The sequence below is a fragment of the Neltuma alba genome, unplaced genomic scaffold (assembly GCF_004799145.2).
Source record: "Neltuma alba isolate B1F8T4 unplaced genomic scaffold, ASM479914v2 tig00010621_pilon, whole genome shotgun sequence".
Classification (NCBI taxonomy): domain Eukaryota; kingdom Viridiplantae; phylum Streptophyta; class Magnoliopsida; order Fabales; family Fabaceae; genus Neltuma; species Neltuma alba.
Window position 1 is genome coordinate 29505 of NW_021635477.1, and position 18481 is coordinate 47985.

Consider the following 18481-nt stretch of genomic DNA (forward strand, 5'->3'; position numbering starts at 1 on the left):
ACTTTTACCTTTTTTTAATTAGATCCTTGTATTTTTTTTTAATTAAGTCCTTATAATTTCACTAAATTTTTAATCAGGTCCATGTAGTTTTAATTTTTATTTATTAATTAAATATAAGATTAATTAAATAGATTAATAATGAAATATAAAATATTAATAATTAAATTAAATTAATAATTATGTAATAAAAAGTAATAGAATTAATTAATTCATGAAAATTTTTTAGAACAATTAATTTTTTTGCTGAAAAAATTAAAATCATTATAATAATTCAATATCTTTGAAATATTATTGTTTATAAACTAATATTAAATAATATATACTATTTTATGTTTATATAATAGTACTATTAGAATTTATAAAATAAAGAATAAAAAATTCAGGGACTTAATTAAAAATAAGGTGAACTTATAAGGACTTGATAAAAAGAAAAATAAATATAAGGACCTAATTAAAAACAAGTAAAAGTATAAGGACCTGATAAAAAGAAAAAAAAACTATAAAGACCTGATTCAAAATTAGTTGAAACTATAAGGAGCTGTGGATTAATTATCTCATATTTAGAATAATGACATTTATTATAGCATAATAAAAAAATTCATGTATGTTACTTGTAAATTGTATGACACTTTACAAAAAGATATTCAATTGTGCTAGATTTTCCACGTATTTCCTTCCCTCTAAAATGTATAAGCTAGTAGAACGGTTTGTTCTATTGTTAAGTGTTAGGTCTCAAATCACTCTGTTTTTCAAATTTACAATTTTTTTCACAAATTATTTCTATTATTTTCTCTTATTATTAAATAGAATTTTTATCCATAAGGATAGTTTTCAATACAAATAATTAAAATGATATTTTTAAAAAAATTAACACATATTTTTTTAATAAGAATTAATTAAATTAATTTCTTTAATTTTTTTCAAATTAGTTGACTGACTCAATTTAAGGTTGGTTTGAAATTTTTAACTTAGTAATCGTAACTATAAGGTTCAATTCCATACGGTCTCATATATCAAATTAAATACTATTTTTTTCATTAGGCACAAATATTCTTATGTTAGAAGCAATCTTATTCAAGATATTATTGGACACTAAATGTGGGCATCTCTCTTAGGAAGAATTCAAATATTGGTTTACCACATTGTTGGGACTAACTCACTTTTACTAGACCCAACTCTCATTGGTATTAAATACTATTTTTTTAATATAAGAGTTAGATAACTAATCTATAGATATTAAAAAATTGGTAAAATTAATTAATTGTAATAAATGAGTAAGTCTTTTCCCTAAAATGTCATTATTAATCATTTACATTGGAGTCTCCTAAACATAATCATTGTATGGATTACTTGGGGAGAAATGGATAAATGCTAAAGTATACTTTTAATCTTTTAATTTTGTTTAAGGTTTCAATTTAATTTCTTTAGCTTTTAAAAGCATATTTTTAGTCTTTTAATTATAAACTATAAAGTAATTAAAAATGATAATATTGAGATCTTGAGGGTTGATAAATATTCCCAAATGCTAACATACTACCTCCAGTCCTAATTATAAAAGTTAGTTGATTAATTTAAAAAAATTAAAAAATAAGTTAAGTTAGTTATTTGTAATAAATAGGTGTTAACTTTCCTAAAATATTCTTGTTAATCAAGTGTATTAGTTAGAACTACTATTATTAAAAAAACTATTTTAGGAAAAAATGCATAAATATAAGAGACAAAGTGGATTTGGGTCTTATATTTAGGTTCAAAATAAAAATCCAATAAGGTTTTACATTAAAGACCGGAGGTATTATTAAACTTAATTTTTAAAATAACCATAATTATTGTAAAAGTCATCATTCAAGATTAATAGTTTTAGAATTAAAATACTAAAAGTATGCTTTTTAAAATTAAGGGACCAAATAGAAATCTTTTATAAAGATAAAAGACTAAATATGTACTTTATTCAATAAATAAATATTTGAGATAAAGTGGATCAACGTCTTATATTCACAATCAAATTGAATCTAGAATCAACTCTTATATTAAAAATAAAGGTATTTTTTTTTGAAAATTTGTTTACAAATTCTCTGCATATCAATTGCAAAAAAAACAATTCAACTATTTTCTTAAATGTCATAAATTAATTTTTAAAAAAATCTCACATTTAATGTGGGAGAATATGATATTAAGACGAGTCAATACAATAGTGATTAGTCAAAACGTGGAAAACTAACGGAGCCGCGGAGGCATCCATTTTATTTGGTCAGAGTTGGAGCGAGGACCTATGTTTGTCCAAGTCCAGTTTCTAGACCATCCCAATGGCATTAGGTCGTATATGCACACCATTTTTAATATCCAAATCTTATCTTAAAAAGCAAGGCAATTTCATGCTCCTCATTTTTGTAAATCACAAATTAGTATTGAATCTTTGTATTAACGCCAATCCCTTTCCATGTCATTTTCATGTACCTGTTCAGCTTTGTTAGCTAAGTCAAATATATAATTCGTTTTTCAAAATGGTGAGACAATGTTCTGATTGAAAGTTAGAGAGGTGTTTGGCTCAACTCAATCTCTTTTCATTTTTTTCCTTTCTTGTGCCGTACTTGATATATATGAGAAAAATTTTGTCTTGTAGGATGTGAAAGTGATTTTTTTTCTCCCAAGTGTAATCCAAATTTCCACTTAATATATTATTGTGAGTTCCCATTCTGGCATAAATCTCTATTTAGACTACTATTACTAAAGGGGTGTTTGGGTAGAAACAAAATCATGGTTTTAAAAAAATTTTTATAGTGTACAAAATAAATATGTGGAGGAGTTTGTTTCGATACGTGGAAAAGCACTTTTATACTAATCCAAACACCCCTCAAGTCTTTAAGATTCTAAATTGAGAAGATCATTTTGTAGATATCTATACTTTTATTTAATTTTCTAATTTGGTATTTTTGTTTTTTTCTTATTATTAAATTCTTTAAGTTTACTATGTTAGCATCTGTATCAAGACTAACCGTACTAACAGAGTGATTATAGGACTAATTAGGGTGTTAACAAAGTAAAATTAAGTTAGGTAAAAAAAAGTAAAATTAAAATATTTAAAACACACGTGTCAAATAAATTTTTTTTTAAGTACCTATATTTTATTGTAATTTTTACTTTTTTATTTATGCATTTTTATTTCATAATTAAAGCATTTAATTTTTCTCCGTTGACACCATTAACTCCTATAATTTTGCTTGGTTGGGCCTATGAGCTCTTGTATAGTGCTAATTGTGCTAATGGAGCAAATTTAAAAATTTAATTAAGAGAAAAACTCATGGATACTGAATTAAAAATTGACTAAAAATATGACCGCCTTCAAAATTGTTTTCAAATTTTAGAAAAGATAAAAATAACATGACTTATGTATATCAATGGCAAAAGATCCTTTACCTCTTTTCTAGTGGAATGATCATTTGTCTTTCACACTTTCATATTTAGCTGGAAAAAAACACGCTTTCATACTAATCATTAAAATTAATCATGATTTTGTGGCCCCGGAGTGGGGGTGGGGTGGGTTGTTAAAACTTAAAAAGTGTTTGAATAGAAACCAAATCATAATTGTAAAAATAATTTTATGGTATACAAAGTAATTATGTGAAGAAATTTGTTTCGATTTGCAAAAAAAAATTTTTTTAAAAGTGCTTCTGAGTATCTCCAAACACCCTCTGAATCCAAAGTTATATATCCTCTCTTCAGTTTTGTCTAGATGAGTCACATTTTAGAAAAATGATTATCTTCCCCATAAGTCAATTTGCATGAAAAGACGGACTATTAATTGTTTTCTTCCAAATTTAACCTTGTACAATTTTATACCTGTAAGATGAGAATTTGCATGTGAATGGAAAAAAAAAGTCTTTTTAATAAAGAAGAATTGAGAAATTTTTTCTTCGTTTTTTTTCAAGAAAATACAAATAATTTAACTAATTTTTCTTGATTTTTTATGTAACTAAAAATGATTTAATCTAAAACCTATTTAACTAATTTGATTAGGTTAAAAAATTAAATAAGTTAGTCAATTATAAAAAATATAATATGTTTTTCTTAAAACATTATAATCATTTTTTTAATGTCTTCCATCTCTCTCTTGTTTGATTATGATTAAAGAGGTATCAATGGGATAGTATAAGAAAAATTAACAAATATAAAAAATAATTTTTATATTTAAAACTAATAAAATTGGACGGATTCCGAAGAATCTATTGACAATCATTTCATCCAAACAGAGTCTAACTGTCACAGGCTTCCAGGCCTCCATATTATAATGAGGAATCGCTGCTTTACAACTTAGCTTTGCCTCCGCAGACTTTTGGTCCAAGTAAGCGCCTTCATAGACCAGAACCACCTCCTTTGGCGGGTGTTGTGCGCCGAAATGTCTTCGTCTTCCTCGTTTACACAATCCCACAAACACCCTTTTCTTCTTCTTATTCTCGCCAACAATTTTTTCTGTAATTACTGTTAATAATAATCTGTATTTCAGTTGTCGTTCAAGTTGGTTCACGCTTCATCCTCATCGGCTACTTTAGAGCTCGCCGTTTCTCGTTAATTACTTTGGAGGTTATGAGGATGCCTTTAATTTCTGTCTGTTTCTTTCTTCGTTGAACTGCCCCCTGTTATGTTCAATCTTCAACGTTTTTTTTATTTCTTGATTGTTAATCATGTTATTGAAACCCATTATCTGTATCTGTTTCACTCGTTCTTCCACTTTTTTGTCTGATGAAATTTCACTTTTCATCTGGAATTCGATGATTTGATGATGTTTCTTTGATTGTTTTGGTTGACCCTATATCCCACGGTCCTTCATGCTCTGTTCATAAGTTTGTAGGCTTCTTGTTCTTGCATGTGTGTGTATATGTCTCAGCCATCTATACTCTAGTCTAATCAGATTGAAGAACAACTTAAGGGCTTTTTTCTGCAACGGTTGGTGAAGAAATCTGGACTTTTTTTTTTTTTGGGGAAAAAAGGGTCAAAACGGAAAACCCCACCATTAGTGTTAGGAATGGGTATTAGGTATTTGTTGGTACTGTTCTTTTCTCTAACATATATGCTTTTTCTATTCCGCAGGACAAGGCTTAGTGGGAAGGAATTGATTATCACTCAAGTGGATTTTAAAACTAGAGTTGCAGAATAGCTGCATTAAAATATGGGAAAGCAATTACTTTCTTCCAATTCCACTGTTCAATTTCAGAACGCCCATGGATGCATGTGGGGTATATTTCATATGCTTGATTACCATCGTTGGCATAACGTTAAAAGGGTCTTTCCTCACAAAAGGCATTACTTGGGAAGACATGCGAGACGTAAGCCCTTTTCCGCTTTCCATTCTTTATTCTTCTTTAGCCATAGTTCCTTGACAGTTGCTCAATTCACTATTAATATAAAGAATTAAGGGTGTCTAAATGCTTCACTCATCTCTATTACCTCTCTGCAGATTATAAGAGAAGGAACGCTTTGTCCAATGACAGTGATAGTGAAGCGCAGCAATTTGAGAGTATGGATGTTAAACCCCTACTGGTACTTTGTGATAACCCTTTTCTGACTTGAGATGATGACATGAACGTTCCTTAATTAGACAATATGTACTTACAGAACTAAATCTGATGACTTACAGGTTAGGCAACGTAGCAAAAAAGTCACTGCAACTGGCAAGAGTTCTTTCAGAAAGAGGAAAACAGGATTGCATATTGAAAGTAGGTCCAAGAAGAAAGTTCCAAAGATGGGATCTTAAGCTCACGTAGTAGGCCACAGGATTTTGAGTCTTCTGATGAATCTGCAGTAGAAACTAGTAAACTTGGAAGGGATGTTTTCAGTAAGTTTAAGGAGCATGCTGATGTTGTGGAGGTTTTCAGAGCAGAAAAAGATTTTCTCCTGAAATTCTTAAGAGATCTGGATGTGGACGCTAAAAGCTTTCAAAGCAAGAAAGCAAGATTGACAAAATCAGGGTCATTCCCCATAGCAGCATCTTCACAAATGCGGAATCTTAAATCAAGAAGTACCATCAAACACAAGCAAACAGAAATTTGGGCCTTTCCAAAGGGAGAAAAGTTGCTTGCTGGGACTCAAGCACTAAAAATGTTTGCAAAAGATGGTGCTTATATGAAAGAAGTGCCATTAGTGGGTGATTATGATATGGACAGTGCTATGAAACAAACAGGATTTGCTTTGTCAAGACCTTCAAATGGATTAAATCACAAACATAAAGGGTGGAATCAACTGGTTCTTCATCGTTTCAAAGTCATAAAGCAGAGGATAAAACATGCTCTTATGGAATTCACAAAAAATGGTTATCATACTTCTCTCGAAGCTTTCCGCCGTAGAGTTTCGTATGAAAATAGGCTTGGGAAAGAGGTGTCACAGAGTTTAGAGGATGGCGTGATTGAGAATGTAAGTTCAGATGAGATTAAGGCCCCTGATTATGACTCCAACAGACGTGAAACTCCCCTCGTAAGAAGAACATCTTCTCTAAATGAATCACTGGATAAATATACTCAATTATTTGAGCGAAGTTTTGGCAAAGACGTCAAGTGGCATAGCTCAAAGTCCAAGAGCTTAAAAGTCACAAATGCAGATAGCAATCACACAAGTGGCTATGCTCCAAAGTTGACCAAAAGGAACTTGTCTCTCCCTAATATTGAGTCCATAGGCTTCATTCTTCATGAGGCCATTTGCGATGCAAATGATGCAGGGAGTATTCCAGCAAACACTTCCTTGGATAATAACAAAAAAGAAGAAACTGATATTCCTGTTAAACGAAAATCAGCAAGCCTTCTTGTGAGCAAAGACAAACCATTCGGTGATATAATCGAGACTGAAGTCAAGGAAGAGGATGAAAGTAGTGGGAAGGATGAGACTCCCAATGCTTTACCCCATTCAGCTGCCGAAAATGGAAGTTCCTATCAAGAAAATGCAGAAATAGAAGTGACTACGGATTGTGGCAATGATATGATGGACATTCTTGAAGCTAGCAGTGAAGACAATGCAACCGACAATACAAGAGGTAATAAATATATGTTCATGTGTGTGAAGATGATTATTTTTTAAGATTCTGTTCTATTTTGTTGATGAATATAATATCAAATTAAACATGTTTGATTGAAAGAAAAATTGAAGTTAACTTTTCGCTCAATTGGTTAACTCATAAACAGGCACAGAGAGAGATACAAGAGGCTCTAGCGTGAATGATATGGAGGCAGATTTACAGAAAATAGAAAGCAGATACCCTTTGGAAGCAAAAGGGATGAACAGGAACAGTGACAGCTATTTCCTGCACTTGGAATCAGATATAATAAATGATTCAAATTTCAAATATGTGAAGCACATTATTGAGCTTTCAGGCTTCATGGAGAATGACCATACTCAAATGTGGTACACAGTGAACCAACCGCTAAAGCCCTCCTTGTGCAAAGAAACTCAATGCTTTGGAGAAGAGATTGGCAAACCAATTGATCATCAGCTTCTTTTTGATATAGTGAATGAGAGTTTGCTTGAAATATATGAAGGATCATCTACCCACTTCCCTAGGCCCTTCTCCTTCAACCTTCGCCTTCATCCTATACCAAAGGGTCATCGTCTTCTTAAGAAGTGTGGGCTCGAGTTAACTCGTATCTGAGCTTAATGCCGGAGTTAGATCAGACATTAGATGATGTTGTGAGACGAGATTTGGCAAGTAATGGCTGGATGAACCTTCAAAGTGAAGAAGAGCATGTAGCACTTGAACTAGAGGACATGATTGTGGATGATTTGTTAGATGAAATAATCTTCTCTTGAGGTTTTGATTAGATCTTCTAAGCTTCAAATCAAATCTAGCAGCTTGGTTTTGTTTGACGATATCAGTCTGATATGGGAGTTTCGCAGCCTTGACACATGAACGCTCTCTTATTGTAGAAATGCTTAGAAAGATGCAAATTCGAGTGATTCTGTAGGGCTTCAATTTTTAACTGACTAGTGTCAGCATAGATGGGAAACAAAGGGGGGATTCTTTGTTCATATTCTTGTTGGTACGGTTGGTCGATGTTTTTTTGTAGAGTTTGTTATGGAGTTGTGTGTAATTTCTATGTAAATAATCTATATGATTGCTCGAGTTAAATGCTAGGATTTGTAGCCTTTTTGCCCTGTATTGGTTAAGACAAGGCCCTATTTCCAATTAAAAAAAAAAAAATACTTACACTCTTCTTTTTTTTTCCCAAAAAAAAAAAGTATAACTCTTCCAAAATCAAGCCTCATTTTTCATTTATCAATAATGAAGCTTCAATCATAGAGAAAGAAATCTGTATCATCAAATGCTAAAGCATGAATAATTGCAGTAATTAAAAAAAAAAAGTATGAATGGTCGTAAAATTTCATGTAACTAAAGTTATAATACTGAAATGAGTCATTTCATTTCATTTATACCGTCGAGTGTGTATAAAAAAATGGTAATTATATTTTATGCTATAGTATTAATAAAAGCATGATTTTTTCCCCATCTATTAATAAAAGTGTTAATGGTCTAGTAAATATATGAATTTCTTGGGAATCAAAAACTAACAGGATTTCTGCTTGGGAGAACTCTCAAAACTATAATTTTGATCCAAAAGTAAATTCGGGATCTAAAGCATTTCAAAGCAGAGTAGCCTAACAGGGTTTCAAAGATCAAAAGTAATTTTTACCTCCAAAGCCATGATTTTGATATAAACAAAATGGGGATAATAGCTTTTGAAAACATCATTTGAGCCCCAATTATGGTTAGTGGAGATATATATACAAATGTATGAGGGCAATTAAGTTATTTCCTTTAAATCCTTTTGACTAAATTAGACAGTTTAATATAACAATTAAATTAGTTAAAATAATAAATATGTAAAAATTGATGTTTATCTTTTTCGGTGTGTCCTTATTTAATAGTAAAAGGTAAATACAAGAAGGAAAGAAAGGGAAAAAAAACTTGTAATTGTGAAATCCCAATTCACGTCTCAATACTTCAAAACCCCCAAAAGAAAAAGTGATACCTAATCTAATATTTTGCAAATGTAGTTAAGTGACCAAAATACCATTGTTTTAAAATTGTCATTACTAGTAAATTTTTCGTTATTTGTTATTCAAAATTTGTCATTTTTAATTTACAACATATTTTCAATTACAACATATTAATAATAACTTGTCATTGCTAATTTATTAAACTTTTTAAAATAAGAACATTTTAATCATTTAACTATATTTGTGAAATATTAAAACAGACACAAGTTCTTCCCTGAGATTTTAATGGGTGAATGGGGATTTCACAATTTTCAGGGTTTTTTTTGTCATTTTTCCAAAGAAAAATACTAATAATAAAATAAATGATAAAACATATATTTAATATTTAATGTTTAGAATTAAGATACTTCGTGTGTCCGTCTCCCTGACCATTAAACGCCCCCGTGGCCCATCGCACGGCAAAGTTCAGAACCCTAACTCTGCATTCAGCCGCGGTTCTCTCTGTTCCGCCATTGCTGTTCCTCTGTCGTCAATACTCGCGGGCGCTGCTGCCCACCATTCATTTACATTTTTCAGGGCGTTTCGTTGGTTGATCAACCATGGACAAGAGCATGTTAGGAGACCTGGACAACCTTCCAGAGGAAGATAAGCTCAAAATGGCTGCCATGATCGATCAGCTCCAAATCCGAGACAGGTTCCTTCACTCGTACTAATATTTTCTGTGTTTTTAGCCCTTGTAATTTCACGCATTTTGTTCTTGTAAGTCCGTCTTGCTAATCGAGCTTGGGGCTCTGATATTCTGCGAAGATGGGATTTGCCAGTTTGTCGGTTTAGTTTTTTGTGCGTATATTTGCATCAAAGGTTACATGACCGTCAGATTTTGACTAGCATTCCAATTCTGGGGCTTCACAGTGACTTAGTAACTCATGAGTATCACAAAGGTCTTAATTCTTGTGGTTCTCTTCCTGTGAAGCCAGAGTGATGTTCTCCTTAAAACCAGTTCAGCAAGCCCATGTTGCACCTGGACGTTTTGGGAACAACATTTTGTTAGAGCTTTTCCTTTTTCCTTTTTATTGATCTTAGCTGTTATCAACTAGCCTTTGCTAGCGGTTGTCTGAAAGTTAAATTCTAGTCCATTGTGCCCAGTAGTCGCCTTTTCTGAGCGCTGAAGGTGCCCCGTGTTGATCCATAGAATGTACATTTTGGTTCTTGCCTTGTTTCTCACAGTACCTCTGATCAAAGGAAAAGATTAGATATTTAAACTTAGTCTACCAGCATTTCTGTCTCGTAGTTTGATTAGATTTGTCCACCAGAAATGTGACTAGTCAAATTTATTAATAATTACTCCCTCCAGTTCTAAATATGCAACTAGTAGAGGGGTTTGTTTTAGTCTTTAATCCACTTTGTTCCCAAATTTATAATTTACAACTAGTAGGGCGACAGTATAAATATAATTTGGTTATTTCTATGCTGCCATCGGGAAGTTACTCTCTCAATCTCTTGGTTGTTCATGTTGAACCATTGCTTTGGTTTGAGATTGGAGTATGATTTGCAACAACGTAATTGCAGTCTAAGAATGTACAATTCACTGGTGGAGAGATGCTTTAATGATTGTGTCGACACCTTCAAGCATAAATCCCTGCAGAAGCAAGAGGAAAGCTGTGTTCGAAGATGTGCTGAGAAGTTTCTGAAGCACTCCATGCGTGTTGGCATGAGGTTTGCAGAGCTCAATCAAGGAGCAGCTACACAAGATTGAGAACTGTAATTAAGCTACGATCTTATCAGACATGGATCACAGGCCCCTTTGAATTTACAAAAGTTAGAAACTCGGCCTTGCCTGTGATTTGCTCTTTTATAAACCGTCTTTTTTTCCCCAGGAGGTTGTTTATTTTCTGGTCAGTAATTTTGCTTGTTCAATTATGCTTTTGCTCTTTAGATATGAGGATACACTGTGGCTCTTTGAATCTCAGGGTTGCAATGTGCAATGAAAAGAAATTCGTAATGAATAAATTTTGGTTTTATGACCATTGTGCCTCATTCATGGAGATTTTGGTTAGCCCTTCTTCCTTCGATGATTATAAAAAAGAAAAGCTTACAAGAACACTTACCATCGATGAAGATAATATTGTACTGTAATAAAAAAAAAGGAAAATTGCAATTAGGTCCCATTCAAGAGAATTAAATACATAAAAATCCTTTGAAATATAAAATTATTCTGAAATTGTAAGAGATTTTTTTGCTATAAATTTTATTTGTTTAATTACTAAATTATTATTATTTTTAAATTTGCATTAACGACTGAAAGAGCAGTGGTTGACAACTTAAGGTGTAAAGATTGATAGCTATCGCAGCAGATATTGATAGCTTATGCATTACATTTTCTGATATGCTAAGAAAATATGTTGTTAATATCTGTCGTGAGAGCTGTCAATCCTTACACCTTAAGTTGTTAACTACTGTTCTTTCAGTTGTCAATGCAAACTTAAAAAAAAAAATATCATAAGAGTAATTTGTAATTAAATAAATAAAATTTATTGTAAAAAAATCTTTTAGGATTTCAGAATAATTTTATGATTTTAAGGAACTTTTTATTCTTTAATTCCCTTGGGGGGATCTAATTGTAATTTTCCCATAAAAAACTCGAAGGCAATGAGCATATGAAATAAAATAAATATGAAATTACAATAAACGTCTTACTCTTCGTTAACCCATTTATTTTACCCCCATGATGCTTGGATATACAAGTTGTATCCAAGCATCATGAGAGTAAAATAAAAGGTTAACTTTTTTTTTTTAATTTTCTTATATGATGTACATGAGAATATACCTGTATAAATTTAAATTAGCTTATTTTAAGTGATTTTATGCTTTATGAAATGTAGAGTGCGAAATAATAGAAAGGAGCTCCACTCCTAAGCGTGGAATCACTACTCAACCTTATTTGAAGTCTCCCAATAGAGATCAGTTGAAGAAATCCTGAATGGTTCACTTGACCTGGACATTCCATTCCCTCCCTCCCTCTGTGAGATCAAAGCAGTTTGGCAGTTTCCAAGTGAGTGTTCCTGAGGGTTTTCATGCAAGCTTCTTTCAGAAGCATGGGGACTAGGATTTCAGTAATCATAATATATTTACTACGGTTTCTGAACATTTCTGACTTGAGAAATACTACATCCCCCCCCCCTTTTTTTTGATGAAAAACAACCTAACCACATTAATAAAAAAATTGGTTAAAATTATTTATGAAAAGTGTAGCTTACAACTCAACCTTGTAATACCTGACATTGACATACCGAGGCTTTTAGGTTTTTATTTTCCCGGCATCCTTTTATATTTAGGTATCTGGCTTTAACTACCTCCTTCCCCTTCATATAAGGACGCGCTACAGAGAAAATCCAATGGCTGCTGGTGCTCAACCACTAATGGAGAAGACAAATGTAATTACGTAACTTGTGCAAAGGCAAAGTGACTGAGCAGAGCTTGTCCGCTTTCCACAAGCACACCACTTGTCTCCATTTCATACATGCAAATACGTGTACGTAAACACAATCAACTCATGCGCTCTTCTTCAATTGCTACTTTTCTTAATTTTATATTTTGTGGAACTTACAGGGCAGGTGAAAATATTATTTGTTTGACAGATTCTGCAACAATAATCAAATATAGCAGACGATACTCCCTTCATTGAGAAGTAAGTATTAGTATTATATGTAAAACATATTTTATATGTTCATCAATTTTTTCTAATTAACCCCCATTGATGTTTTTCAAACAATAATCAAGTAAAAAAAGAAATAAAAAAAAAAAAAATGCTTAAAATATTTTTTAAAAAACTTATTATATTAACTATTAACTAATTTAACTAATATTTTTAATCTATTTAAATTAGTTAATTATATCTCACATCAAGCACAAGAAGCACAGGAAGAAGAGTATGTTATTGCGGTGAGTTAAACAAACAAGTGCATGCCACTGATACGGATGGTTCGGGACACGGCAGTGGTGGCACTGATTATTGCCCGTCTACTTGAAAATGATAAGATTTTTTCAATGGGAATGTATTTTGGAGAATAAGATAGAAAATGCTTCTCAATGATACCAAACGAGTCTCTTGTCATTCTTTTCTTTCCCTTTTCTTCGGCTTTGCAATCTTTACCTTCAGACCAACCACAAGGCAAGATGCCAGTCTAAGGGACCTCAAACTAAAATAACAAAATTGAAACTTGCAACTATCAACATTGCAATCTAACCAACAAATGCTTGGGACTTGTTCAGGATCACTCCTTCGTATTTCACTTGGAACCACTTCATTGCATCCTCCTTTGTGACTCGGTGCTGGATCCCAACACGAGACTTGCACCTGCGGCGACGTCCCACACGGTATCCAGGGCGCTCCAGAACAACATAGAAGTCCATTCCATAGATACCAGTAGATGGATCGTATCTGAAGTAGAGTAGCCAATTTTCAATACACAATACATAACAGTTTTGAAGATTGAAGAAAGAAACTAAATTCAGTTTATACTGCAAAGATGGAAGGATTTATGCACACAGCCAACGGACAGAAACCGGCTTTATTTAAATAACAGGGGAAAACTTCATGGAACTGAAGCTCAGAATTTCATAAAAGAAAAACTAATTAGCCAATAAAAAGTTAAAAACAAAAAATAAGGTTAAACCACACCCTGTAGAAACTTTACATGCCATTGCCCATGAGACATAGTTCAACAGATAAAACACAAAGCAGATGACAAAAATACTGCAATCTAAAGAGATTTTCAGCTTACTTGATCCCCAAATCAATATGCTCCTGAATGCCAAAGCCAAAACATCCAGTATCACTGAAGTTTCTTCTCAGCAGTTCATATTCCTTCACCTTCAGACCACTCTCCAAAAGCTGCATTGCCTTGTCACCCCTAACAGTGACATAGCATGCAATCTTTTCATTCCTTCTAATACCGAAGGAACGAACAGTATACCTTGCTGTCCAAAAGCAGACACGAAGAATGAGACTAACCAACAAGAGAGTGCAGCGAGCGTGAACAATAAATCCAAAGAACACTAATTTCAATCGCTGGAAATACCTGAAATGAAACCAATCATACATCTTTCTTTCGAGGTTTTAAGGATAAAATATGAACACATATAAGAGAACAGTCTTGAAGATATCATAATCAGAAGTCATTAATTTTTATTAGCACTTGAAATCCTTACTGCTCGAGTTCCGGATCTAAAATACAAATTTATCAGGTGATGTAAATAACAGGTGAAAAATGCGTCACTCAAATACTGAAGACTCGAGTGGCTACTCCGCTAGTATTTTTGCTTTAAGGCACATTTAGCATTCAACCAAAAACATATGCCAATATTTTTACAGAAAAAAGTCAAAAACCATGCCAAAATTCCTTAACATTATCATCAATGTGTAATAAGGACTCATGCATTACCATCAGAATGGTGGCAAGTTCTACAATTTGAGGTCAAACCATAAGATTTTTTTCACAAAGAAAATGGTAAGAAATATCACAGGGGCAGAGCCAAGCGAAGCATAGCAAGGGTCCAAAATTCACCTTTGGAGAAAACTGGGGTCTGACCACTAAGCTGCTCCAACACCTATTACCGAAAAGGGTCATTCGAATCAAAGGTCAATGGAGCCAAAAGAGAAAAAGGAAGGACCATTTACAATACGTGATGAATAAATACCTTAGCCGCTCTGGTGAGACGATCTCCACTCTCGCCCACTGAGATATTGAGAACGAGCTTCTGGACCTTTATTTCCCTCATAGGGTTCGCCAGCTTCTTCTCTGAAGCCTGCTCAACAAGCATTCCAGATCACTCAAAAGCAGAAAATGACTCAGTCATGAAACGAAAAAGAGTGAGAAGAAGAGTGAGCGGATGAACAACATGCGTACCATTGGAAGGGAACCTGAGCGAAGATTTGCAGCGGCAGATGCAAGGAAGAAAGAATGAAACGAGAAGCACTTATACGGAGTAAGAAGGTGACGGCGCTAGGGTTTTCATAGAACGAAGCATTATTAGAAAAAAAACAAAACAGTTTTAGGGCCTTCGCTTTTTGTTAGCCCATGTATTTTTTAATTTAATTTTAATTCAATCTCACAAATTGTTTAAACTTTATTTTTATATTTTGATATATTGTGCGTTTGAATTTTATTTTTTTACCGTAAATTAATTTTATTCATTAGGCTTCAAGGTAAGAATTTTATTTATTCACTGAAGAATGAAATAAAGTTTTTGAGTTATATATTTTAATTTGATATTATAAAAAAATGAAAACACTTGAACTTGGGAAAACATTTTTTTATATTAAAATCTATGAAAAGAGGGAATCTTCTAAATTAAAAAAAAATTAAAGGGATTATATTTATAACAAATGTCACGGGAGACCGAGATCAGCATTCATTCATTTGATATATGGACTTTAAAACAAGGAAGTTGATTTTAAAATAAAAGAATTACAATGACGTCTTAAGAAAAGAAAATAATTGTTTGTAATTTTAATAATAAGTGAGTAGTCATTATTTAATATTATGAAACTTGTTATTGTAGGTTACTCTATTACATTAGGATTTTTTTTTATAATTACATTCCTTACTCAAGATTTCATAATTATTCTCCTTTTAAAACCATATCCTTACTATTCTTAGACTTAGGACTTTTATCTTTCCGTTGGTTTTCTTTTTAACCTTTGTACTTTAATTTTAGGGTTAATATAATCTTTGATCTTTCAAATTTATCCTTATTTTGATTTTGGTCCTTCAAATTTATTTTCATTTATAACATTAATCCTTATAATCTAATAAAAACTTGGACTAATTTGCCCCTTTGAAGGACCAAAACTAAAATGAGGATAACTTGAGGGACCAAAAATTATATTATACTAAATTTTATTTGTAGTTAGTTTTTCTTTTATCAAAGAAAAAATTAGAAAGGAGGTCGATGCCCCTTGAACAAGTCAAAAGATTTTTTTTTTTGGGTCAACAGTTGAAAATTTTTTCATTGTTTAAGTTAATCAAAGTTTTAAAACTATAATATTGATTCTGTTCTTCATTATTGAAAATGGCATGGTTAGGAGGAAAGGCATCATCAATCACTAACAAAGATCAAACTCAAAACACTATTGCATAAGCTTAACCCAAACGCAATTTGACTTGCAGCAACCAAACCATGAGTTCAGATAATCCATGTCAATAGTTAGCGAAGCACAATTTGTCTTGTCTAGATAATTCAAGCAAAACAAAGATTATCGTTAGTAGTTTGGTAACATAGTGATATGAAAACTCCCATTCAAATGGAAAGTTGCAATTCGGCTTTTTTTTTTTTTGGGGTAGACACAGATTTTTTTTTTTTCACTTGAAGACAATCCTACTTGAGCCATTATCAAATATTAAATGTGAGCATCGAGAATTTAATCTTTGATTCACCATGTTATGGGAAACTAATCTCTTCAATTTAAGGGGTGTTTTGATAAACTCAAACTATGGTTTCGAGAATAGCTTCTGGATAATAGCTTGTTGGGAGAATAAATTTTGTGACTAGATTTTGAAAAAAAAGTGATTTTGATAAAATGAGAATATTTGGATAATTGTTATCAAAATCTTTTTTTTCATATACAAATTACTAAAAAAGACATAAGCTAATATGATAATTAGATAAATGATAGATTTTAATTTATATTTTTGTTTGAAATAATAAATTTCTAAATAATAATTATATATGAAAAATATAATTAATATTATCTCCGGTCCTTAGTATAAGAGCTAATTGGGTATTCCATTTGATTTTGAATATAAGATATCAATCTATCTTGTCTATATATTTATCCATTTTTTTTCAAAGTAGTCCTTATGTTAGTTTGCACATGTTAAATGTTACATTAAATAATAATCCCAATGCATATTGTTAATAGGTGTTTTAGAGAATGCAACACATATTTATTATAAATAAATAATTTAACTAATTTTTTTAATATTTACAAATTAATTTTCTAACTCTTACATTAAGGATCAAAGATAGTAATTAATATGTGTATATATATTTATATCCCAAACCATGGTTTTATACCTTCAAAAGCAAAAAAAAAAAATCATTTTATAAAAAACCATGGTTTCATACCCAAAACCATGGTTTCCAAATGAAAAGTGATTTTGGAAAAAAAATTATGGTATTTGATTGCTTTTATACAAACCATAGTTTCAAATTGAAAAGAGATTTTGAAAAAATATATAGTGTTTGGATGTTTTCTCTTCAAATCATGGTTTTCTCTTCAAAACTATGGTTTGAAGAAAAACCCAACATTCCCTAACGTAACCCTACTGGGGCAAGTTGGATTCTGCTTATAATGTCAAGTTGGGGAGGGAGACCCGGGGGGGGACAGAGAACAAAAATCCAACCACTTTTGGTCCAACCTGATCCATAGAGCATGATCCAACCACAAGCTTGGTCAAACAGGCTTGTTTTAACCTGACCATCATTTGGAGTCATGATTGGATTGCTATTACTTTAACCGCTGTCTCGACTATTTTGATTTCCTGTACTTTTTTTCCCCCCTGTTTTGTTTGTGGGGGGGATACAATTATGTTAATTGTAATGGATCCAGGTTCGTTTCCTTTTCAAATCAAAAGATTAGATGAGCAAAACAGAGTGCGGTAAATGGGCAAATCAAACAGAACGATACCTTCAATCTGGTCGGGTTTGTCCCCCGGGGGGGAGGGGGATTCTAACGAAATTAGAGCGCAAATAAAAGCAATCGAAAAAGCAGCTATCATATTCAAGGAAAACTTGTCAAGAGCTAAATAAATATAAGAAACTCCTGAAGGGCAACATCTAATCAAAATTGCTATATATTACATCTGCATGATCATTGAGGAACCTGGATACTGCTCACGCTATTTTGATGCTACTCCACTCTCACTCAAGATTCAAATTTAAGAAGAAACAAGCTCAAAATTTTGGGATAGAATTAGACAAAAATTACTAAAAAGACTCCAAAATCAGGAGAAGTGTATGCCAGCTTTGTTGAATAAAGAAAGCAAATATAGGAATTCCTGCAGACTGAGCTTGGATGACCTCTTCTCTTCAAAATCTCCCTCTTTTAGAACACCCATAACCTTGTCCTTAAATTCAGATTGCACTTCTTCAGCATCACCGTCCCACCTTCGATCTCCATTTCATCATCTTCATCTAATCCATTATCCATTCCCATGCCTTGATCTTCCGTGGAGTTGCCAAAACCAGAGAAGTCCATTTTCATATCGTTTTGCTCTGTTAAACCTTCTTGTGAGAGTTTTAGTGATTGCACAGTCTTGTAGTTCTTTTCCAGCAAGGAGATCACATTCTTCTGCCTAAAAATTGAACCAAGTGTCTTGTTCTTTCTATTAAAACAAATACGCAAAAATCCGTCCCATTCCTTCTGCTTAACTTCAATGCGAGGTTTCCTCGGCTCAATTCGCACTACGGAGGAATCAACCTTTGGGGGAGGTCGGAAATT

The 18481-nt window shown here is 32.4% G+C and overlaps 2 protein-coding genes, 1 long non-coding RNA gene and 2 pseudogenes across 3 annotated transcripts; 3 read left to right on the plus strand and 2 right to left on the minus strand.

The window, feature by feature from the left end:
- The first annotated feature begins 4430 nt into the window (after positions 1–4430).
- On the plus strand, positions 4431–5677 carry LOC114757720 (uncharacterized). The gene is made up of 4 exons (XR_003741606.1): positions 4431–4578; positions 5086–5321; positions 5453–5535; positions 5633–5677. It is a non-coding gene; the product is annotated as an uncharacterized LOC114757720 (long non-coding RNA).
- An 87-nt stretch (positions 5678–5764) lies between these two features.
- On the plus strand, positions 5765–7977 carry LOC114757719 (uncharacterized; annotated as a pseudogene).
- A 1521-nt stretch (positions 7978–9498) lies between these two features.
- Positions 9499–10850, plus strand: LOC114757724 (mitochondrial import inner membrane translocase subunit Tim9). The gene is made up of 2 exons (XM_028946794.1): positions 9499–9670; positions 10546–10850. The coding sequence occupies exons 1-2, from the start codon at positions 9576–9578 to the stop codon at positions 10730–10732; spliced, it is 282 nt and encodes a 93-aa protein (XP_028802627.1). The 5' UTR covers positions 9499–9575; the 3' UTR covers positions 10733–10850.
- Positions 10851–12997: 2147 nt separating this feature from the next.
- LOC114757717 (60S ribosomal protein L11) lies at positions 12998–14936 on the minus strand. Its single transcript, XM_028946790.1, has 5 exons — positions 14886–14936; positions 14677–14784; positions 14544–14586; positions 13761–13956; positions 12998–13417 (listed from the first exon to the last, which is right to left on the minus strand). Exons 1-5 carry the CDS (start codon positions 14886–14888, stop codon positions 13219–13221), a joined length of 549 nt encoding a protein of 182 aa, XP_028802623.1. The 5' UTR covers positions 14889–14936; the 3' UTR covers positions 12998–13218.
- A 2822-nt stretch (positions 14937–17758) lies between these two features.
- On the minus strand, positions 17759–18478 carry LOC114757723 (ribosomal RNA small subunit methyltransferase-like; annotated as a pseudogene).
- Positions 18479–18481: the final 3 nt, after the last annotated feature.

What these genes read in the sequence shown, in the direction of transcription:
- LOC114757724 (XM_028946794.1), top strand. Translation starts at nt 9,576, where the DNA reads ATGGACAAGAGCATGTTAGGAGACCTGGACAACCTTCCAGAGGAAGAT. An exon ending in CAGCTCCAAATCCGAGACAG is followed by an intron (nt 9,671 to 10,545) that starts GTTCCTTCACTC and finishes ACGTAATTGCAG; the next exon opens with TCTAAGAATGTACAATTCAC.
- LOC114757717 (XM_028946790.1), bottom strand. An exon ending in GTCTCACCAGAGCGGCTAAG is followed by an intron (nt 14,587 to 14,676) that starts GTATTTATTCAT and finishes TTTCGGTAATAG; the next exon opens with GTGTTGGAGCAGCTTAGTGG. An exon ending in GACCCCAGTTTTCTCCAAAG is followed by an intron (nt 13,957 to 14,543) that starts GTGAATTTTGGA and finishes GCTTTTGGACAG; the next exon opens with CAAGGTATACTGTTCGTTCC.